The sequence below is a fragment of the Rhinopithecus roxellana genome, chromosome 13 (assembly GCF_007565055.1).
Source record: "Rhinopithecus roxellana isolate Shanxi Qingling chromosome 13, ASM756505v1, whole genome shotgun sequence".
NCBI classification, from domain to species: Eukaryota; Metazoa; Chordata; class Mammalia; order Primates; family Cercopithecidae; genus Rhinopithecus; species Rhinopithecus roxellana.
This window is the reverse complement of record NC_044561.1, coordinates 107,761,710-107,786,130: the sequence shown is the minus strand read 5'-3', so window position 1 is coordinate 107,786,130 and position 24,421 is coordinate 107,761,710. Positions and strand designations below refer to the sequence as shown.

At 44.2% G+C, this 24,421-nt stretch overlaps 1 protein-coding gene across 1 annotated transcript in view; it reads left to right on the top strand.

Annotated features, from left to right (window-relative positions):
* Nucleotides 1-14,459: 14,459 nt before the first annotated feature.
* Nucleotides 14,460-24,421, top strand: part of LOC104680528 (ubiquinol-cytochrome-c reductase complex assembly factor 1) — a 107,850-nt gene continuing 97,888 nt past the window's right edge. Inside the window, exon 1 of the mRNA XM_010386535.2 lies at nt 14,460-14,663. Within this exon, the coding sequence (XP_010384837.1) occupies nt 14,640-14,663 (24 nt within the window). The 5' untranslated portion in view covers nt 14,460-14,639. The remainder of the gene's footprint in view (nt 14,664-24,421) is intronic.

Genomic DNA, 24,421 nt, shown 5'->3' with positions numbered 1-24,421 from the left:
GGCAGAATGAGACTCTGTCTCAAAAAAGGATAGAATTTAATGCCTGCTTGGAAACGGTTTCAGTATATTTAATATTGTTCACCCTTCCTATTTTGCCATGTTTAAGAATTGATTTTAAAGTCTTAGTAAGATATGTAAAAAGCAAGACAAGATAAATCAAATGTGAGTCAACAGAAAAAGAAAACAAGGGAACAAAATGAAGCCAAGAATGGGGCTAAAATGTGGATCATAATGATCTATATCTGCTACAGGCGAGCAATACCTAAGCTGTCTAGCAAGCAATACAAAGCAAGAAAATAGGCTATTACACAGATTATTGCATCTGAGTTAATCAAGCATTGCTCAGCAAATTGTACAGCCATTCTGGAAAACTAATGAAACAAATATCTTCGATTACATTATTACAATAAACACAACAATAAGGTTCATAGAAAGGTTTTTTTTTTTTTTTTTTGAGATGGAGTCTTGTTCTGTCATCCAGGCTGCAGTACAGTGGCATGATCTTGGCTCACTGCAACGTTCTCCTCCCAGGTTCAAGAGATTCTCATGCCTCAGCCTCCCGAGTGGCTGGAATTACAGGCACATGACACCACACCTGGCTAATTTTTGTATTTTTAGTAGAGACAGGGTTTTACCACATCAGCCAGGCTGGTCTCGAACTCCTGACCTCAAGTGATCCGCCAGTCTCAGCCTCCCGAAGTGCTGGGATTACAGGCATGAACCACTGTGCCTGGCCAATAGAACGGTTTCTTAAAATTGTTTGCACTGGCCGGGTGCGGTGGCTCAAGTCTGTAATCCCAGCACTTTGGGAGGCCGAGACGGGTGGATCACGAGGTCAGGAGATCGAGACCATCCTGGCTAATACGGTGAAACCCCGTCTCTACTAAAAAATATAAAAAACTAGGTGGGTGAGGTGGCGGGCGCCTGTAGTCCCAGCTACTCGGGAGGCTAAGGCAGGAGAATGGCATCAACCCGGGAGGCAGAGCTTGCAGTGAGCTGAGATCCGGCCATTGCACTCCAGCCTGGGTGACTCCAGAGTGAGACTCCGTCTCAGAAAAAAAAAAAAAAATTGTTTGCACTGCACTAAGGGGCAAATAAAACAATTCTGTGTGGGGGCCAATAAGACACAGAAACCAGCTCTCTGCTGGGTTAATTGATAGGTAAAGGGCACAGACTGTTCCTCAAAGAAAAACAGACATTATAACGGATCCCATTGGCAAATATTGTCCTAGAGTATATATATTCTGAATGTTCTAGAACAGTTTCAGTATAAAATTCGTCTTTTTAATAAAGGTCATTTGGCCAGGGTCAGTGGCTCATACCTATAATCCCAACATTTTGGGAGACCGAGTCAGGTGGATCACTTGAGGTCAGGAGTTTGAGACCAGCGAGCATGGTGAAATCCTGTCTCTACTAAAAATACAAAAATTAGCCACGTGTGGTGGTGTGCACCTGTAATTCCAGCTACTCAGGAAGCTGAGGCAGGAGAATCTCTTGAAGACGGAGGTTGCAGTTAGCCAAGATCATGCCACTACACGCCAGCTTGGGGGATAGAGTGAGACTGTCTCAAAAAAACAAAAAACAAACCACGATTTATGGCTGGGCATGGTGGCTCACACCTATAATCCCAGCATTTTCGGAAGCCCAGGGGGGAGGATCCCTTGTGTCCAGGAATTGGAGACCAGCCTGGGCAACATAGCAAGACCCTATCTCTACAAAAAGTAAAAATAATTACCTGGGCCTAGTGGCATGTGCCTGTGGTCCCAGCTACTTGGGAGGCTGTGGCAGGAGGATCACTTGAGCTGGGAGTTTGAGGTTGCAGTGAGTTGTGATCATGCCACTGCACTCAGCATGGGTGACAGAGGGAGACCCTGTCTCTAAAAAAAAAGGTGATTGGCTGGGCGTGGTGGCTCACACCTATAATCCCAGCACTTTGGGAAGCCGAGGCCGGTGGATCACCTGAGGTCAGGATGTGCTATCAACATTACTTGTTTATCAAGACCAGTCTGGCCAACATAGTGAAACCTCGTGTCTACTAAAAATACAAAAATTAGCCAGGCGTGGTGGCGGGCACCTGTAATCCCAGCTACTCAGGAGGCTGAGGCAGGAGAATCGCTTGAACCCGGGAGACAGAGGTTGTGGTGAGCAGAGATCGCGCCACTGCACTCCAGCCTAGGCAACGGAGTGAGACTCAGTCTCAAAAAAAAAAAAAAGGTGATTTATTAAATATTTAACTTTCCTAAATATTTTCACATAGATAAATTTATAAATCAGCGTAAGTTCTTGATAGACAATGGCTTTTCATTTTAGGAAAGCACAATCACTTTATTTGAATGGAGATGGGTACCTTCAGCTTGATTGCGTAATCCAATGGGATTGGGACACTGCCCCCCTTCCCTTCTTCTTTCTGGCTTCCTGTGACAGTTTTTTTTTCCCCAGGGAAAGAATGTATCACCTTGCCTCTTCCAGGGAGGGACTCTTGATCCTTGGCAGTTAACAGAGAATAAAAGAGGTTTCCTTATTTGAAGCTAAAATGAAAACAACTTGGATAGCTTTCCAGTTTCATATACAGTGAAAGCAAGCTAGAGCAAGCCCCAAAATTGGGGTCGCATTAATATCTCACCTTGCCAAGCCTAGAGAGCATGCTGGAAGTAAACTACGCTATGATCTACAACCTATTCTCTGTAAACCAGCTAAGAGAGCCCTTTTAAAACATGTCACCGCTTTGCTTAAAATAAAATAAAATGCAAACTCCTTATCATGGACCTTCAGGGCCTCCAAAATCTGGACTCTGTCTGCCTCTCGGACCTCATTTTTTTTTTTTTTTTTTTGAGATGGAGTCTCAGCCTATCACCCAGGTTGGAGTGCAGTGGTGCTATCTCTGCTCACTGCAAGCTCCGCCTCCCGGGTTCACGCCCTTCTCCTGCCTCAGCCTCCCGAGTAGCTGGGAATATAGGCGCCTGCCACCACACTCGGCTAATTTTTTGTATTTTTAGTAGAGATGGGGTTTCATCGAGTTAGCCAGGATGGTCTCAACCTCCTGACCTCGTGATCCACCCACCTCGGCCTCCCAAAGTGCTGGTATTACAGGTGTGAGCCACTGCCCCTGGCCTCAGACCTCATCTTTTATACTGCAACCCTTACTCATTACCTTCCAGTCACACTGACCTTGGCTTTCCTTTTGTCCTCAAAATCAAGCCAATTCTTACCACAATGTCTTTTCATGTGCTGTTCTTTCTGCCTGAAATGCTCTATTAACATAACTTGCTGACCAAGTCAGTTGTAGTAGTCCAGGTGAGAGAAGACTATAGTCTTACCTATGAAGGAGGCAGTGGAGATTGGAGAGGTGCAGATAGAATTCATATGTATTGGCCGGGCATGGTAGCTCATATCTGTAATCCCAGCACTTTGGGAGGCCAAGGCGGGTGGATCATGAGGTCAAGAGTTCGAGACCAGCCTTGCCAACACGGTGAAACCCAGTCTCTACTAAAAATATAAAAATTAGCTGGGCGTGGTGGTGGGTGCCTGTAATCCCAGCTACTTAGGAGGCTGAGGCAGGAGAATCGCTTGAACCTGGGAGGTGGAGGTTGCAGTGAGTGGAGACAGCACCATTGCACTGCAGCCTGAGTGTCAAAGCAAGACTCCATCTCAAAAAAAAAAAAAAAAAAAAAAAAAAAAGAAGAAGAAGAAGAAGAAGAGAAGAGACATAGAGACAAACACCCAGGGAGGGAGAATGTCATGTGATAACAGTGGCAGAGATTGGAGTTATGCAGGTGCAAGGTAAGAAATGCCAGGGATTGTTGGCAATCTCCAGAAGCTAGAAAAGGCAAGGAAGGTTCCTCTCCTGGAGCCTATGGATAGAGCGTAGCCCTGCCAACACCTTGATTTCAGACTTCCAGACTTCATAACTACCAAACAATAAATTTCCATTGCTTTAAGCCACCCACTTAGTGGCATTTTGTTATGGCAGCCCTAACAATCTAATGTAGTTATAAATGGTGGTTTTGGAGAAGGAGGACAGAGTAGAACTTAATAAAGGTTGAAAACCATATTTATTGGTACCAATATAATCTTTGCTTGATTTTCTTCAATAGTACTCACGCATCCAGAGGCAGGCATGGAATGAATACACAATTGCAGGGTTGAGGTCTTTCTAGGTGGACAAGATAGGAAGACAATTGAGCAAGGGAGTTAATACTGGCAAGAGAGAAATTAAAACGATAGACCGGATGGGAATTAGATGGAAGAAACAAAGAGGTGAGAGGGTCAACAGACTATAAAGAGAAGAGATAAAAAGTGCAGTGTCTCAATGGGGTAGAACGACAGGTGTACTCGGAGTAATGAATGAAAACCAGAGTAATAGGATGGTGAGAACACAGAATGACATAAATTAAAAATTTCAGAATTCAAACAATTCTGGTGATGAGGTCTAAAACTGGCCATGGGAGCGGGTGGGGAAGCACACTTCACAGAAATGGAATAATCCAATATGTGACGTCTCGTGACTGGTTTCTTTCATTTAATGTTTTTTGAGGGTCATCCATGTTGTAGCATGTATTAGTACTTCATTTCTTTTTATTGCTGCATAATAATCCATTGTCTGGATATACCATATTGTGGGTTTTTTTTTTTTTTTTTTTTTTTAGTTTTGCTCTTGTTGCCCAGGCTGGATTGGAGTGCAATGGCACGATCTCGGCTCACTGCAACCTCCACCTCCCAGGTTCAAGCAGTTTTCCTGCCTCAGCCTCCTAAGTAGCTGGGATTACAGGCGCCTGCCACCACGCCTAGCTAATTTTTTTGGTATTTTTAGTAGAGACAGGGTTTTGCCATGTTGGCCAGGCTGGTCTCGAACTCCCAACTTCAAGTGATCCCCCGCCTCGGCCTCCCAAAGTGCTGGGATTACAGGTGTGAGCCACTGCGCCTGGCCACCATATTGTTTTTATCTATTCATTGGTTGATGGATATCTAGGTTGCTTCTACTTTTCTACTATTATGAATAATGCTGTGATGAACATTTGCAAACAAGTTTTGTGTGGACATATGTTTTCATTTCTCTTGGATATATACCTTGGAATGGAATGGTTGAATCATATGGTAACTCTATGTTTAGCATTCATAGAACAGCCAGACAGTTTTCCAAGAGGTTGCAGTGAGCTGAGATCGCTCCAGCCTGGGTGACAGAGTGACACTCTCTCTAAAAAAAAAAAAAAAAAAAAAAAAAAATTGTTTGTAGAGATGGGGTCTCACCACCTTGCCCAGACTGGTCTCAAACTCCTGGCCTCAAGTGATCCTCTTGCCTGGGCCGCCTGAGTTGCTGGGATTACAGGCATAAGCCACCATGCTTGGCCCAATTGTTTTATTTTAAATAAATGGCTAGGTTTCAATGTGGGGCCTATAAAGAAGTATGGGAATTCTGAGGGGTGAAGTCACTGTGAAAAGAAAGATGGGCAGAGGGAGCTTAGGGAGAACAGTGGAGATCACCAGGGCTTCAGGCTGAGGGTTTGGGGTATAAGAAGTTGAGAAGCTCTGGCAGTGGAGGGAAGCTGAGCAGCACTGGGGAGCTGAGGTTAAGAAGAATGGGGATTCCTCTGCGAGAGGACTATGGAATCTGTGTGAGATAAAGTTGTCTATACTGCCAGCCTGTTCTAGAAAGTTCCTTCTACTTTTTGGGTTAATGAAACCTGGCCTTCCCATTTGAATATTACTTCCCTTGTAGCCCTCCCTGGAATGTTATCTGTCATCACTGTATGCTCTGTTTGTGTTAAGACTGGGAGTTGTCCAGGTCTGGTGGATCACACCTGTAATCCCAGCACTTTGGGAGGCTGAGGTGTGTGGATCACGAAGTCAGGAGTTTGAGGCCAGTCTGGCCAACATAGTGAAACCCTGTCTCTACTAAAAATACAAAACATTAGCCAGGTGTGGTGGTGTGCACCTGTAATCCCAACTACTCGGGAGGCTGAGGCAGGAGAATTGCATGAACCTGGGAGGTGGAGGTTGCAGTGAGCCGAGATTGCACCACTGTACTCCAGCCTGGTTGACAGGGCCAGAACTTGTCTCAAAAAAAAAAAAAAAAAAAGACTGGAGTTGGAGTCTTCATCCACTTGCTGTCACTTACTTTCAGTCCATTACCCCAACCTGCTGCTCCTTTAAGGCTCATGCTATATGTTCATTCTACTACCAACCTGATGGATACTCTGTTTATCGTAGGCTTTGGCATCAGACATTGTGTATGCCTCTTCATTCTGAGTCTAGCCATCGTCCTAGGCAGCCTAAATGTCTGTGTAGATGACACATCCTAAATTCTGGGTTCTCAACTTGTTCAAGGCCTCCACTTCAGGGACTTTTCAGTTTCACTTCACTTCAGCCACATTCTTCCACAGCCACCTCTAATTCTGAAACATTAAATTCAAACATCTCACTGTCTGATCTCAATTTCTTATCTTTTTTTTTTTTTTTTTTTTTTGGAGACGGAGTCTGGCTCTGTCGCCAGGGCTGGAGTGCAGTGGCCGGATCTCAGCTCACTGCAAGCTCCGCCTCCCGGGTTCCCGCCATTCTCCTGCCTCAGCCTCCCGAGTAGCTGGGACTACAGGCGCCCGCCACCGCGCCCGGCTAGATTTTTGTATTTTTTTGGTAGAGACGGGGTTTCACCGTGTTAGCCAGGATGGTCTCGATCTCCTGACCTCGTGATCCGCCCGTCTCGGCCTCCCAAAGTGCTGGGATTACAGGCTTGAGCCACCGCGCCCGGCCTCAATTTCTTATCTTTTAAGTTCTCATTCAGTTATTCTCTTAACATTTTATTTTATTCATTTGTTCCTTTATATTTTCTAACAGCTTCTCCCTCTCTTTATTTCTTTCACCATACAGATTTCCTGGCTTATCATTTGAAACTTTCTTGAAAAAATCGGCCTTTTTTTTTTTTTTTTTTTTTTTTTTGTGAGATGGAGTCTTGCTCTGTCGCCAGGCTGGAGTGCAATGGCATGATCTCGGCTCACTGCAACCTCTGCCTACTGGGTTCAAGTGATTCTCCTACCTCAGCCTCCCAAGTAGCTGGGACTACAGGTGCGTGCCACCATGCCTAGCTAATTTTTTTTTTGTATTTTTAGTAGAGATGGAGTTTCACCATGTTGTCCAGGATGGTCTCGATCTATTGACCTGCTGATCCAGACAACACTGGCACTTTCTATGCTCTGATTACATCCATTGCTGACCTGGAAACACCCTAATCCTTCATTGAATCCAACTCTACCTCTCTCCCCTGCTAATACTAAGACAGCAAATGACTTTGGAGAAAAATCACACAGAAATAGACTGATGCCATTAACATTTTTGTTCTTAACCTGGGCGTAGTGGCCCCTGCCTACAGTCCTAACTACTTAGAAGGCTGGGCAAGAGGGTCACTTGAATGCAGGAGGTTGAGGCTGCAGTGAGCTATGACTGTGCCAGTGCACTCCAGGCTGGGAGACAGAGAGAGATCCTGTTTTCAAAAAAAAATTATTTTTCTCTTAAATGTACAAGAATGTTCAAGAAAATATTGGTTATTAGGAAAAAATGTAAATAAACTGTCTATCAACTCTACCATATCTGTGGTATAGTCATATGATAGAACAGTTTTTTGTTTGTTTGTTTTGTTTTGTTTTTTTGAGACTGAGTTTCGTTCTTGTTGCCCGGGCTGGAGTGCAATGGCGTGATCTCTGCTCACCGCAACCTCTGCCTCCTGGGTTCAACTGATTCTCCTGCCTCAGCCTCCCGAGTAGCTGGGATTACAGGCATGCGCCACCAAGCCCGGCTAATTTTGTATTTTTAGTAGAGACGGGGTTTCTCAATGTTGGTCAGGCTGGTCTCAAACTCCTGACCTCAGGTGATCCACCCACCTCGGGCCCCCAAAGTATTAGGATTACAGGGGTGAACCACTGTGCCCGGCTGATAGAACAGTTGTTAAAATGAACTGGATCTATACAAAAATTCTATATAAAATTTAAAAATGCCGGGTGTGGTGGCTTATGCCTGCAGTCCCAGATCTTTGAAGGCAGACACGGGCAGATTGCCTGAGGCCAGGAATTCGAGACCAGCCTGACCAATATGGTGAAACCCTGCCTCTACTAAAAATACAAAAATTAGCTGGGCTCGGTTGTGGGCACCTGTAATCCCAACTACTCGGGAGGCTGAGACAGGAGAATCGCTTGAACCCAGGAGGCGGAGGTTGCGTGAGACAAGATCACCCCATTGCACTCCAGCCTAGGTGACACAGCAAGCCTCCATCTCAAAAAACAAACAAACAAACAAACAACAACAAAAACTGTTTCTTGATTTTTTATTTTAATTAATTCATGTATATATTTTTTGAGACAGGGTCTCACTTTGTCACCCAGGCTGGAGTGCAGTGGCATGATCAATGCTCACTGTGGCCTCGACCTCCCCAGGCTCAGGTGATTCTCTCATCTCAGCCTCCTGAGTAGCTGAGACCACAAGCACATACCACCACAAACAGCTAATTTTTTTGTGCTTTTATTAGAGACAGGGTTTTGCCATGTTACCCAGGTTGGTCTCAAACTCCTGGGCTCAAGAGATCTGCCCACCTTGGCCTCCCAAAATGTTGGGATTACAGGTGTGAGCCACCGTGCATGGCCCAAAGTCAACTTCTTAAATATGAATTAGGTAGCCCTCCCTACTTAATATCCTCCAATGGCTGGGTATGGTGGCTCTCACATGTAGTCCCAGTTACTCAGGAGGCTGAGGCAGGAGGATCCCTTGAGCCCAGGAATTCATGACCAGCTTGGGCAACATAGAGAGATCCTGTCTCTTAAAATATAATTCCTCCGGCCAGGCACGGTGGCTCACGCCTATAATCCCACCACTTTGGGAGGCCAAGGAGGGCGGACCACAAGGTCAGGAGTTTGAGAAGAGCCTGGATAATATGGTAAAATCTCGTCTCTAGTAAAAATACAAAACTTAGCTGGGCATGGTGGTGCCCATCTGTAGTCCCAGCTACTCAGGAGGCTGAGGCAGAAAAATCACTTGAACTCGAGAGGTGGAAGTTGCAGTGAGCTGAGATTGCACCACTGAACTCCAGCCTGGGCGACAGAGCAACCTGCCACCATAGCCGGTTAATTTTTTGTATTTTTTGGTAGAGACAGGGTTTAGCCATGTTGCCCAGGCTGGTCTCTGAACTCCTGGTCTCAGGTGATCCACCTGCCTTGGCCTCCCAAAAGTGTTAGGATTACAGGCATGAGGCACTGCACCCATCCTTAAAATATACTGTTTTATTTCCTACCTCAAGACTGTTGTTCTGAAATCTTCTTTCCCTCTCCCACTTCCCAACATTTGCTGGTAGACTAGCATTTGTACAGACACATAGACCAATAGAACAGAGTAGAGCCCCAAAATAAACCTATGCATTTATAGTCAATTGATTTTCAACAAAGGTGCAAAGAACACACAATGGGTAAAGGGCAGTCTTTACCCTTTAGGGACAACTGGATATCCACACGCAGAACGAAATTAGACTCTCATCTCATACCATATACAAAAATCGAGGGCCGGGTGTTATGGCTTACACCTTTAATCCTAGCACTTTGAGAGACCGAGATGAGAGGATTGCTCAAGCCCAGAAGTTTGAGACCAGCCTGGGAAACATAGGGAGACCCCCTGTACCCCGTCTCTACTAAAAATAAAAGAATTAGCTGGGCATGGTGACACAAGCCTGTGGACCCAGCTATTCAAGAGGCTGATGGGGGAGGATCACTTGAGCCCAGGACTTCGAGGCTACAGTGAACCTTGATTGCACCACTGCACTCCAGCCTGGGCGACAGAGAAAGACCCTGTCTCAAATAAAAATCAATTCAAAATAGATTTAAGCCTTAAACACAAGACCTCAAACTAAAATTACTAGAAGAAGAAAACATAGGGGAAAAGCTACATTACTTGGTTCTCGGCAATGATTTTTTTAAAATATGACCCCAAAAGTATAGGCAAAAGTAGTGAAAATAGAGAAATAGTTATATGAAACTAAGAAACTTTTGCACAGCAAAGGAAACAATCAACGGAGTGAAGAGACAACTTATGGAATGGGAGAAAATATTTAAAAACCGTATATCTGATGAGGGGTTAATACCCAAACTTTAAAATGAGTAAAATATCTGAATAGACATTTCTCAAAAGAAGATATACAAATGGCCAACAACTGCCGGGCGTGGTGGCTCACGCCTGTAATCCCAGCTCTCAGGGAGGCAGAGGCGGGAGGATAGCTTGAGCCCAGGAGTTCGAGACCTGCCTGGGTAATACAGCGAGACCCCGTTCTCCACAAAAAGGAAAAAAAAAAAAAAAAAAAGACAAATGGCCAACAAGTATATGAAAAAATGCTCAGCATCATTAATCATCAGGGAAATGCAATATAAAGCCACAATGAAATATTACCTTGCACCTGTTAGAATGGCTACTCTAACAGTGTTCCTGAGGATGTGGAGAAAGGGAATCCTTGCACACTGTTGGTGGAATGTAAATTAGTATACCCATTATAGAAAACAGTATAGAGGGTCCTCAAATAATCAAAAACAGAACCACCATAGGATACAGCAATCTCACTACTGGGTATATACTCAAAGGAGATGAAATCAGTACGTTGAAGAAGCATCTATACTAACATGTTCATTGCAGCGGTATTCACAACAGCCAAGATACGGAATTAACCTAAGTGTCCATCATTGGATGAACAGATAAAGAAAATGTGGTGGCCGGGCGTGGTGGTTCACGCCCATAATCCCAGCACTTTGGGAGGTCGAGGAGGGTCATGAGGTCAGGAGATCGAGACCATCCTGGCCAACATGGTGAAACCCATGTCTACTAAAAATACAAAAATTATCTGGGTGTGGTGGTGCATGCCCGTAATCCCAGCTACTCAGGAGGCTGAGGCAGGAGAATCACTTGAACCTGGTGGTGGGAGGTTATAGTGAGCTGAGATTGCGTCACTGCACTCCAGCCTGGTGGTGGCAGAGTGAGACTCCATCTCAAAAAAAAAAAAAAAAAAAAGAAAGAAAGAAAGAAAATGTGATTTATGACCAGGTACGGTCGCTCATGCCCGTAATCCCAGTACTTTGGGAGGCAGAGGCGGGCAGAACACTTGAGGCCAGGAGTTCGAGACCAGCCTTGCCAGCATGGCGAAACTCCGTATCTTCTAAAAATACAAAAATTAGCTGGACATGGTGGCATGCGTCTGTAGTCCCAGCTACTTGGGAGACTGAGGAACAAGAAGTGCTTGAACCCAGGAGGTACAGGCTGCAGTGAGCTGGGACTATGTCACTGCACTCCAGCCCGGGTGACAGAGCAAGACTCTGTCTCAAAAAAAAAAAAAAAAAGGTGATTTATATATATAATGGAATGCTATTCAGCTTTAAAGAAGAAGGAAATGCTGTCCAGACGCGGAGGCTCATGCCTGTAATCCCAACACTTTGGGAAGCCGAGGTTGGCGGATCACCTGAGGTCAGGAGCTCGAGACCAGCCTGACCAACATGGAGAAACCCCGTCACTACTAAAATACAAGATTAGCTGCATGTGGTGGCACATGCCTGTAGTCCAGGCTACTAGGGAGGCTGAGGCAGGAGAATTGCTTAAACCTGGGAGGCAGAGGTTGCAGTGAGCCGAGATTGCGCCACTGCACTCCAGCCTGGGCGACAAGAGCGAGGCTCTGTCTCAAGGAAAAAAAAAAAAGAAGAAGGAAATGCTGACATCTATGACAACATGGATGAACTGGGAGAACGTTAAATTAAGAGAAATAAACAAGGCATAGAAAGACAAATCCTGCTTGATTTCTCTCATATGTGTAATCTAAATAAGTTGAACTCATAGTAGTAGAGAGTAAAATGGTGGTTACCAGGGGCTGGGGAGATGTTTGTCAAAGGATATAAAATTTCAGTTGGGAGGGATAAATTCAGGAGATCTATTGTAGGCCGGGCACAGTGACTCATGCCTGTAATCCCAGCACTTTGGGAGGCCAAGGCAGGTGGATCACCTGAGGTCAGGAGTTCGAGACCAGCCTGACCAACATGGAGAAATCCCGTCTCTACTAAAAATATAAAATTGTTGGGCATGGTGGCGCATGCCTGTAATCCCAGCTACTCAGGAGGCTGAGGCAGGAGAATCACTTGAACTCGGGAGACAGAGTTTGCAATGAGCCAAGATCACGCCATTGCACTCCAGTCTGGGCAATAAGAGTGAAACTCCGTCTCAAAAAAAAAAAAAAAAAAAAAAAGAAGAGATCTATTGTATAGCATGGGGACTGTAGCGACTATGAATATGTATTGTATTCTTGAAAATTGCTTAAAGAACATATTCTAGCCGAGACGGGCGGATCACGAGGTCAGGAGATCGAGACCATCCTGGCTAACACGGTGAAACCCCGTCTCTACTAAAAAATACAAAAAAAAAAAAAAAAGAGCGGGGTGAGGTGGCGGGCGCCTGTAGTCCCAGCTACTCGGGAGGCTGAGGCAGGAGAATGGCGTAAACCCGGGGGGCGGAGCTTGCAGTGAGCTGAGATCCGGCCACTGCACTCCAGCCGGGGCGACAGAGCTAGACTCCATCTCAAAAAAAAAAAAAAAAAAAAAAGAACATATTTTAAGCATTTCCAGCACAAAAATATGAGGTAATGCATATACTAATTAGCTTGACTTAGCCATTTCGCAATGTATACATATTTTAAAACATCCTGGCCAGGGGCACGGTGGCTGACTCCTGTAATCCCAGCATTTTGGGAGGCCAATGTGGGTGGATCACCTGAGGTTAGGAGTTTCAGACCATCCTGGCCAACATGGAGAAACCCCATCTCTATTGAAAATACAAAAATTAACCAGGCGTGGTGGTGTGCATCTGTAATCCCAGCTACTTGGGAGTCTGAGGTAGGAGAATCGCTTGAACTCGGGAGGCGGAGGTTGCAGTGAGTTGAGATTGCGCCACTGCACTCCAGCCTGGGCGACAAGAGCGAAACTCTGTCTCAAAAAAAAAAAAAAAACAAAAGAAAAAGAAAAAAGAAAACATCCTGTTGTACACAATATGTATTTTTTTGTCAATTAATAAAAAATCAATAAATTTAAAAAAGAATAAAAGAATAATAGAGTGAAGCTATTTCCCATGGCTAGCTCCTCTTCTTCCTTTAGATTTTATTTACATGTCACTTTCTTGGAGAGGCCTTACCAACCTAACAAAAGTAGTTCCCCAGTTTTTGTTTTTTTCACTGGGTTCCTATGCCTCCCCCACCAGTCTAAGAACTCCATGAAGCCAGTATGTCTTGTGTTCAGTACATAAGGAAGACTCAACAGGTCTTTGTTGACTGAATGAAATGAAAGAAGTCCTTCAACATCCTGCCCCTCTGCTCCCTCAACCCCCAAAGCACTAGTACTTTGTCTTCTCTTCTCTTGGGATATAATGGAAGAGGAGTCTTCTACCAAGGCCGTTCTCTGCCACTTTCCTCAGGAAGCTCCTTGCCTCCTTGATTCATTCTCCTGTATACTCTTTTTTTTTTTTTTTTTGACACGCAGTCTCGCTCTGTCGCCCAGGCTGGAGTGCAGTGGCCCAATCTCAGCTCACTGCAACCTCTGCCTCCCGGGTTCAAGCGATTCTCCTGCCTCAGCCTCCCAAGTAGCTGGGATTACAGCATATGGCACCATGCCTGGCTAATTTTTTTTGTATTTTTAGTAGAGACAGGGTTTCACCATGTTGGTTAGGCTGGTCTTGAACTCCTGACCTCAGGTGATCTACCTGCCTCAGCCTCCCAAAGTGTTGGAATTACAGGCGTGAGCCACCAGGCACGGCCCTGTATACTCTTCACTAATCCTTTCCTATCAATATTCAAAGAGGTTCCCCTTAAACAACCAACCAACCACAAATCCCAAAAATTTCTTCCTCTACCAGGCACATGACCGCCCTCTTGCCATGACTTTCAGGACTCTGTTGTCCCCCGTATTCCTTTTATCTTAGCCTCCTTCTCTTTTTTTTTTTTTTTTTTTTTTTTTTTTGAGACACAGTCCTGTTCTGTCGCCCAGGCTGCAGTGCAGTGGCGCGATCTGGGCTCACTGCAACCTCCTCCTGGGATTACAGGCACAAACCACCATGCCTCGCTACTTTCTTTGTATTTTTAGTAGAGACGGGGTTTTGCCATGTTGGCCAGGCTGGTCTCGAACTCCTGACCTCAGGTGATCCGCCCGCCTCTGCTTCCCAAAGTGGTGGGATTACAGGCGTGAGACACCGCGACCGGCCCTCTAGCTCTTTCTAAAGACTGAGATTTCCCAAGGTCCTGTTCTTTTAAACCCCCATTGAAAAGTGTTGGGATGGAGTCTAGGAAGGAAGAGCTGAGGAGTGAGGCTGGGTTAGGTGGGGAATAAAGAGAGGGGTATGAAAAGCCCGAGGTCTGGGTCAAGAAGACGGGCATGGGGGAAGGATTTGAGCTACTGTGACGTGTAGTGAGGAAGACAGCAGGGAGGCGCGTGCCCGGGCATGACAGCCTCGTGCACAGCTGAGAAAGCAAGCGCGCGTGCGCTTAGCGGCTTCTCTGCGCCTGCGTCGTCCGTGCCAGTCTTTCGCCGGCAAAAGGAAGACGTAGAAAAGGGGACACCGGAAGCTCACTCTTCACCCGGAAATGGTTATTGAGGAACATGGCGTTGCTGGTGCGAGTCCTTGTGAGTGAAGGAGTAATTTTCTACGGTAGCCCTCTGGGTCCCGGGTTGGGGTTCGACAAGGCAGGGCGGGAGGAATTGGAAGGAACTGCAGGAGGGAAGCCTGTGTTATAGCTAGGCTGCGTGGCCGCTTTTCCGTGGGGAAACTGAGGCAGCTTCCTACCTCTTCCCCCGTTTTGACCTTAGCTCCCCTATCTTTCGAGGAGGGGAAGAGTGACATCTGGCCTTTATTTGATGGGGTTTGCTTTTCTTTCCGTCTCCCATGTAACTGCTTCCCCTCAGGGAGAGGAGCATGTAGGACACTGATTGGAGTTTCAGGAGACCTGGGTTCTAGTCCCTGACTGTCACTGATGCATAGGGTGACTTTAAGCAAGTCACTTTTGGGCCTCGTTGTCCCTATGTGAAAAACGAGGACATTAATCTCCTGCAGTCCCTTTAGATTCTGAGATTCTCAGTGTTTCTTTCATAGGTCGTAAGTCAGTTCTAAACTGTACAGTTAGGTGGAATATAGATTATTAGATTGAAAACTGCCTGAGAATTGGAGCCATGTCTGTCTCGGTCGTTTTCACTTTGCCTAGCATGGTGTCTGGCACATCATAGGTGTTAAATGATTACTTGTTGAATAAATGAATGAAGTAAGGAAAGACTACTAGACTCTTTAGCACCCGTGTATGAAACTACTGCGCCTCTTGAGATTTAGTCCTGATCCTTCTAGCATACTCTTTCTTCTAGGAATTAAAAGAGAAAAGAAAGTGGCAGCAGAAAAAACGTTAGGATACAGAGCTTAGTTTTTAATCATGGAGGGATGGGAGGGTTTATAATTTTAGCGAGTCTTCAAATATTGGGTCAAAGACATAGATTTTCATAGTAGACATGGTCTATTCCTGCCTCTGGGTATCTTTTGAATTGTTATTTTGCATTTGTGTTTTTGATCTTTTTATATATGGCTTACAAGGAGGCAGTTTTACTTCTTGTGTTCCTTGCCAGCCTAGCGGAGTGAAGTACCCTGAATTGCTGTTCAGTAAATTTTTAATTATAGAATCCCCCCATAACTGCCAGGAATATTCACCTGGTGAAGTGATTGTTTGATTTCAGGCCAGAAATTGATTCGGAAATGAGGACTGCTGGGGAAATGGCAATTAGTATGATCTGAATTTAGTTTTTTTTTTTTTTCTTCCCCTCCCACCGTTTAGTTGTTTTTTTTTTGAGACAGAGTCTTGCTCTGTCGCCGAAGCTGGAGTGCAGTGGTGCGATCTCAGCTCACTGCAACTTCCACTCCCAGGTTCAAGCGATTCTCCTGTGCTAGCCTCCTGAGTAGATGACAGGCATGCACCACCACACCCAGCTACTTTTTTTTTTTTTTTTTTTTTTTTGAGACAGAGTCTTGCTTTGTCACCCAGGGTGGAGTTCAGTGGTGTGATCTCGGCTCACTGCAACCTCTGCCTCACAGGTTCAAGTGATTCTCCTGCCTCAGCCTCCCGAGTAGCTGGGATTACAGGCGTGTGCCACCAGGCCAGGCTAATTTTTGTATTTTTAGTAGAGACGGGGTTTCACCATGTTGGCCAGACTGGTCTCGAACACCTGACCTCATGATCCGCCTCCCTTGGCCTCTCAAAGTGCTGGGATTACAGGCATGAGCCACTGAGCCTGGCCTGATAACTAACATTTATTGGGCACTTACTATGTGCTAAGCACTTTAAAATACTTCCCTAATCCTTATAACATCCCTTTGGAAAGGGGGGCATGTTATTTCCTCTATTTTACAGATAAGAAAATTGAACCACAGAGAAGTATTCCTGGCCAGGCTCGGTGGCTCACACCTGTAATCCCAGCACATTGGGAGGCTGAGGCAGGTGGATCACTTGAGGCCAGGAGTTCAAGACCAGCCTGGCCAACGTGGTGAAACCCTGTCTCTACTAAAAATACAAAAATTAGCCAGGCCTGGTGGTGGGCGCCTGTAATCCCAGCTACTTGGGAGGCTGAGGCACGAAAATTGCTTCAACCCAGGAGGCAGAGGTTGCAGTGAGCTGAGATTGCGCCAGTGCACTCCAGCCTGGGTGAAAGAATGAAACTCTGTCTCAAAAAAAAAGTATCCCTGAAACATTCTTGTTAGTCTTGCCTTATTTTTTCCTCTTTTTGTCTTGTCAGCCAATATTTTCCCTTTTCCAGTGATGGGCTTGGGAAGGAGGAGGAAACTAAAACACTGCTATTGTTGAGTGACTACAGCAGAGAGCCTGGGCATTTGATCAGTAGAACTGGACATACTTATGGTTTTTTTTTTTTTTTTTTTGAGGCAGAGTCTTGCTCTGTCGCCCGGACTGGAGTGCAGTGGCTGGATCTCAGCTCACTGCAAGCTCCGCCTCCTGGGTTTACGCCATTCTCCTGCCTCAGCCTCCTGAGTAGCTGGGACTACAGGCGCCCGCCACCTCGCCTGGCTAGTTTTTGTATTTTTAGTAGAGATGGGGTTTCACCGTGTTAGCCAGGATGGTCTCGATCTCCTGACCTCGTGATCTGCCCGTCTCAGCCTCCCAAAGTGCTGGGATTACAGGCTTGAGCCACCGCTCCTGGCCATACTTATGGTTTTTATGAGTTGTCCTGGGCATTGGTGATCGTTTTTGCTTTTCTTTGGAAATAGTGAAAATTACAGAAAGCCACCCTGTACTTTAGAAAAATTTTAAAAATTGTGGTAAAATACATATAACAAAATTTACTTTTTAAACTTTTTTTTTTTTTTTCTGAGATGGAGTTTTGCTCTTCTTGTCCAAGCTGGAGTGCAATGGCGTGATCTAGGCTCACTGCAACCTCTGCCTCCCGGGTTCAAGTGATTCTCCTGCCTCAGCCTCCTGAGTAGCTGGGATTATAGGCCCGCACTTTTTAAGTATACATTTCTGTGGTATTGAGTGCATTTACACTATTGTGCCATCTTTACCACCCTTATCCACAGAATTCTTTTCATTTTGTAAAACTGAAACTCTGAACCTATTAATAGTTCTCTATAGTCTTTTCTCCCCAGCCCCTGGCAGCCACCATTCTACTTTCTGTTTCTGTGAGTTTAACTACTCTGTGTACCTCATATAAGTGGAATCATACAGTATTTGACCTTTTGTGACTGGCTTATTTCATTTAGCATAATGCCCTCAAGGTTCATCCATGTTGTAGCATGTGTCAGAATTTTCTATCTTTTTTTTTGGAGATAGGGTCTCGCTCTGTCATGCATGCTGAAGTGTAGTGGCTCAGTCATACCTCACTGCAGCCTTGACCTCCTGGGTTCAAGTGATCCTCCCACCTCACCTCCTGAGTACCGGGGACCACAGCTGTGTGCCTGGCTAATTTTTTTTTTCTTTTTTGTAGATGGGGTCTCCTTATGTTGCCCGGGCTGGTCTTGAACTCCTGGGCTCAAGCAATTCTGTTGTCTTGGCCTCCCAAAGTGCTGGGATTACAGGCGTGAGCCACTATGTCCAGCCTGTTTAATTTGTTGAGGAATTGTCCTACTGTTTTCCACAGTAGATACACTGTTTCACATTCTCACCAGCAGTGCACAAGGGTTCCAGTTACACCACATCCTTGCCAACACTTGGTATTTTCTGGTTTTTGTTTGTTTTTGAGACAGGGTCTTGATCTGTCACGCAGGCTGCAGTGCAGTGGTCCAATGACAGCTTACTGCAGCCTCAACTTCTGGGCTCAAGTGATCCTCTCATCTTAGCCTCCCGGGTAGCTGGGATTACAGGTGTGTGCCACCACGCCCAGCTAATTTTTAAATTTTTAGTAGAGAGGAAGTTTTGCTGTGTTGCCCAGGCTGGTCTCAAATTCCTGAGCTCAAGTGATGGTCCTGCCTCGGCCTCTCAAATGTTAGGATTACAGGTGTGAGCCACCGCACGTGGCCTTATTTTCTGTTTTTTTGACAATAGCCATTCTGATTATGAAGTGGTGTCTCATTGTAGTATTGATTTACATTTCTCTAGTGGCTAATGATATTGGGCACCTCTTCAGGTTTTTTTTCTTTTTGAGACGGAGTTTCGCTCTTGTTGCCCAGGCTGGAGTGCAATGGCATGATCTCGGCTCACTGCAACCTCCACTTCCTGAGTTCACATGATTCTCCTGCCTAAGCCTCCTGAGTAGCTGGGATTACAGGCCCACACCACCACACCCAGCTAATTTTGTATTTTTAGTAGAGACAGGGTTTCCCCATGTTGGTCAGGATGGTCTCAAACTCCCAACCTCATGTGATCTGCCTGCCTCAGCCTCCCAAAGTGCTAGGATTACAAGTGTGAGCCACCGTGCCCAGCCTTAAATTTTGTATTTTTAGTAGAGATGGGGTTTTACCGTGTTGGCCAGGCATGACCCACCGTATCTGGCAAGTTTTTCATGTATTTTGAATATCAGTCCCTCATCAGATATATGGTTTGCATGTATTTTTCCTATCCTATGGGTTGCTGTTTCTGTCTGTTGATACTGTTATTTGATAGACAAAAGTTTTTAATTTTCATGAAGTCCAACTTTTTTTTTTCTTTTTTCTTTTATTGCCTACTCTTTTTTTTTTTTTTAAACAGGGTCTTGCCCTGTCACCTCGGCTAGAGTGCAGTGGCATAATCTAGACTCACTGCAGCCCCTGCCACACAGGTTTAAGCGATTCTCCTGCCTCAGCCTCCCGAGTAGCTGGGATTACAGGCATGCACCAGCACACCTGGCTAATTTTTATGTTTTTAATAGAGAGGGGTTTTTCCCATGTTGGCCAGGCTGGTCTCGAATTCCTGGCCTCAAGTGATCCACCCACCTCAACCTCCCAGAGTGCTGGGATTACAGGCATGAGCCACCATGCCTGGCCCTAATATTGCCTGCTTTTTTGATATCGTATCCAAGAAATCATTGCAAAATCCAATGTCATGAAGCCATTCCTGTAAGTTTTCTTTGAAAAGTTTTATTGTTTTAGGTCTTACATTTTGGTCTTTTATCCATTTTGAGCTAATTTGTGTACATGTTACAAGCTTTTACTATATTTTATGAGCTGTTTTCTTAGTGACCTGCCCTGGGATTACAATGAACATCTTAATTCATAACAGTCTTGTTTGGATTAATACCAACTTGATTTCAGTAATATGTAAAGACTTTCTTTCTATGTAGCTCTGTTCCTTCCTCCATGTTGTGTTATTGGCATCTAAATTACATCTTTATGCATTATATGCCTACCAATGTAGATTTATAATTATTTCTTCTCGTAGTTGTCTTTTAAATTAAAAAGAAAAAGAAAAAAAATTACAAACAGAGAATCCATTTATACCACATTTTTTATTTACCTAAACAGTTACCTTTACTAGTCTACTTTATTTCTTCATATAGATTTGAGTTTTCTGTAGTTTCCTTTCATTTCAACGTAAAGATCTCCCTTATTCTTGCAGGGCAAGTCTACTACTGACAAATTCTTTCCATTTTGCTTATCTGGGAAATCTTCATTTTTCCTTCACTTTCGAATAATAGTTTTGCCGGATATAGAATTATTGTTTGAAAATCTTTGTCTTTCCGTGTTTTGACTATTTTATCCCACTGCCTTCTGGCTGCTACAGTTTCTGAGAAGAAATCAACTGTTAATGTTCTTGAGGATGCTTTGTATATGATGAATTTCTTTTCTTGCTCATTTAAAGAATCTGTCTTTGTCTCTTGGCAGCTTGCATATGATGTGTCTGTGACTCTCTTTGTGTTTATCCTATTTGGAGTTAGTAGAGCTTCTTGGAATCCTAAATTACCATTTTCCATTATGTTTAGGATGTTTTCTGCCATTATTTCTTCAAATATTTTTCTGTCCTTTTATTTTCTTTGCTTCTGAGACTAATCATACATATATTGGTGTGTTTGATGGTGTTCCACAGTCTGAGGCTGTTAAATTTGTTCTTCTTTTTTTCTGTTTTGCTTTTCATTTTGAGGCTATTAATTTGTCTTTATTGCTTTTTCTTTCTGTTCCTTGGACTGGATAATCTAAATGGACCTATCTTCAAGACCACTGATTCTTTTCTTCTGCCTGTTGAAGTCTGCTGTTGAGCCCCCTAATGAGTTTTTCATTTTAGTTGTTGGACTTTTCAATTCCAGAATTTATTTTGTCTTTAGAAAAATAACTTCTCATTCTGTTGATATTCTCTTTGGTAAGACATCATTCTCATACTTTCCTATAGTTTGTTTGTTTATTTATTTATTTATTTTTTGAGACGGAGTCTGGCTTTGTTGCTAGGCTGGAGTGCAGTGGCACCATCTCAGCTCACTGCAACCTCCACCTCCTGGGTTCAAGCAATTCTCCTGCCTCAGCCTTCTGAGTAGCTGGGATTACTGGTGCCTGCCACCACACCTGGCTAATTTTTGTATTTTTGGTAGAGGTGGGGTTTCATCATGTTGGCCAGGATGGTCTCAAACTCCTGACCTCAGGTGATCCACCTGCCTTGGCCTTCCAAAGTGCTGGGATTACAGGTGTGAGCCACCGTGCTCAGCCACTTTCCTGTAGTTCTTTGGACATGTTTTCATTTAGGTCTTTGAACATATTTGAAATAGTTAAAAATGTCTTTGTCTGCTGTCTGGGTTTTCTTAGAGACAGTTTCTATTGATTGCATTTTTCCCCCTGTGTGTGGGCCATACTTTATTGTTTCTTTGCATGTTTTATAACTTTTTTTTTGTTGAAAACAAAATGTTTTTTGTTAAAAAACATTTTAAGTAATGTGGCCACTCTGGAAATCAGATTGTTTCCCTTCCCAAGATTTGTTGTTGCATTTTTGTTTAGTGACTTTTCTGAATTGATTCTGTAGTCTGTATTCTTTGTCGTTTGTGGCCACTGAAGTCGCTGCTTAGTTTAGTGGTCAGGTAATGATTAAGCAAATTTCTTTAAATTTCTGTTAAATTTCTTAAAATTCTGTTCTCACTGCCTGGAAGCAGTGAGTATCCCAGTTTTTCCTGTGGGGCTCTGTGTCCATGTTGGGATGTACCTATAACTCTCTGCCAGACATTCAATAACTCCGCCTTAACTTTCACTTCCTGCTGTGCAGAACCTCAGGGTCAACCACAAGTAAGAGATGTTCTTAGATCTTTCCTGAGCACGTGCACAACTTTGGGTATGTGCACAGACCTGGGTGTGTTCATGGCTTCCTAGATGCCATGAATATGTTGGGGCTTTTCTAAGCCCCTGTGGACGTCTCATTCACCAGCTTTTCCTTTAAACCTTTTTGGTTAGTCTATTGTTTTCCCCACCTGTTGTTCACTGCCTCAGGAAGCCATGAAGTCAAACAGTTACCTCTATTTGTTTTTAACCGGTGCTCCTGGGGAAAAGGTTTTTTTCACACTGGGTGAGTTCTAAGACAGCCTTGAAATAGGGCCTTCTAAGGAACTATCAGACAGATTGAATAATGCCAATTCTTTGTAAGGCTTTGATGAACATCATCCCCATTCTGGAGTCAACTTTTCTCTTGAGGAGACTAGTTTGTTTAGTGGTTGTTGCTATTTAGAAACCAAATCTGGGTGCTACATGTGCTCATTGCTACTGGAGTGTCATTGTCTGCAGGCCCTATGAGGATGTGGGTGGGAAATATATATATGTCTATATATACACATAAACATGCATATATCTTTTTCTTTATATGTTAAAAGCCCACACCAGTTATTCTAAATCCATTCTAATACCACAGGGTTTGTTCTACTCTTTTGCCTTGCCATATTTGTTAACTCCTTTCTCTGATAGAAACCTGACCCCTCACCCTTAATGTATTTATTGATTTACTCAAATCTTTCCTGTATTTAATCAATCTTTTGAAAGCTCAGATTGAAAACTCCCAACAAAGTGGGAGGAGGCAGTGTATTCAGTAATTTTTTTTTTTTTTTTTTCTGAGACGAAGTCTCGCTCTTGTCCCCCAGGCTGGAGTTCTATGGCGCGATCTTGGCTCACTGCAACCTCCGCCTCCCGGGTTGAAGCAATTCTTCTGCCTCAGTCTCCCAAGTAGCTGGGATTGCAGGTGCACGCCCCCATGCCTGGCTAATTTTCTTGTATTTTAGTAGAGACAGGGTTTCACTGTGTTGCCCAGGCTGGTTGCAAACTCCTGAGTTCAGGCAGTCTGCCTGCCTTGGCCTCCCAAAGTGCTGGAGTAATTTTTTGTTGTTGTTTGAGATGGAGTCTCACTCTGTCACCCAGGCTGGAGTGCAACAGCATGATCTCTGCTTACTGCAACTTCCTCCTCCTGGGTTCAAGCGATCCTTGTGCCTCAGCTTCCTGAGTAGCTGGGATTACAGGTGCGTGCCACCTGGCTTATTTATATATATTATATAATTTTTAGTACAGACTGGTTTCACTATGTTGGCCAGTCTGGTCTTGAACTCCTGACCTCAAGTGATCCACCTCGGCCTCACAAAGTGCTGGGAATACAGGCATGAGCCACTATGCCCGGCCTGTATTCAGTAATTTTTGAAGGAATGGTTAAACATTCTCTTCTTCCCTCTGTGGAAATATCCTTTTGTATTATAGCATGCCATATTGTAACTGGAAGGAAAGTTTGTTACCGTAGTATCTGTTCCTTGGACTCCGGAATTGAATTAATATCCATGGCATTTGGAATATAGGCACCAGCGGTGACTTATAAAGTGGATTTCAACTGGGCATGGTGGCTCACGCCTGTAATCCCAGCACTTTGGGAGGCTGAGGCCAGGGGATCACCTGAGGTTGGGAGTTCAAGACCAGCCTGATCAACATGGAGAAACCCCGTCTGTACTAAAAATACAAAATTAGCTGGGCATGGTGGTGCATGCCTGTAATCCCAGCTACTTGGGAGGCTGAGGCAGGAGAATCTCTCGAACCCAGGAGGCAGAGGTTGTCGTGAGCTGAGATTGCACCATTGCACTGCAGTCTGGGCAACAAGAGCGAAACTCCATCTCAAAAAAAAAAAAAGTGGATTTCATGTTTATAATTGATTTTCATTATTCACAGATTCTATATTTGTGAACTCACCTAGTTGCTAAAATTTATTTGAAACCCCAAAATCAATACTCACGGCACTTTTGTAGTTATTTGAGGACATTTGCAGAGGGTAAGGAATTTGAGCTGCCAATGTGCGTGTTCCTAGCTGAGGTGGGTCAACATTCCGCCTTCTTGTTTCGGTTTTCATACTGTAACAAGTATTCTTTTCATGGCCTGTTTAGTGCCATATTTTTGTGCTTTTGTTGGTGAATCCCATCTTTAAAATGTCCCCCAGGTGTAGTATGGAAATGCTATCTAGCATTGCTGAGTGCAGGAAGGCCACAATGTGCCTTACGGGAAAATATGTTTATTAGGTAAATTTTGCTATAGTGCTGTTGGCTGTGAGTTCAGTGTTAATGAATCAACAATGTATATTAAGTAGGGTGTTTTTCAACAGAAACCCATAAAGCAAGGCTATGTATTGATTGGTTGATGAATGTTGTGACCAGAGGCTTGCAGGAACCTAAGTCTGGCATTTCCTCTAGAAGCAATTGTTCAGTATTTGCACACTCAGTGTTTGTGGTGATTTTATGGTGAATAACTAGAATCCGCTGCACCTGTAAATCATTTTCTAGCTCATGAATGAGCCAAGGAAAATGCTGTGTATCTTAAAAAAACCACATGCACAATTACAGGCCTGTCAGTGGGCTGATTAAAGGGTAGTCAGTACAAGAGGTGGTATGTCAGAATGTTTTGAAATACTGATGTAAAAATCACTGCAATTAACAATGTGCACGGGAAACAAAAACATGAAGCCTATCTTAAAAATTTTGGTTTTGAAGTG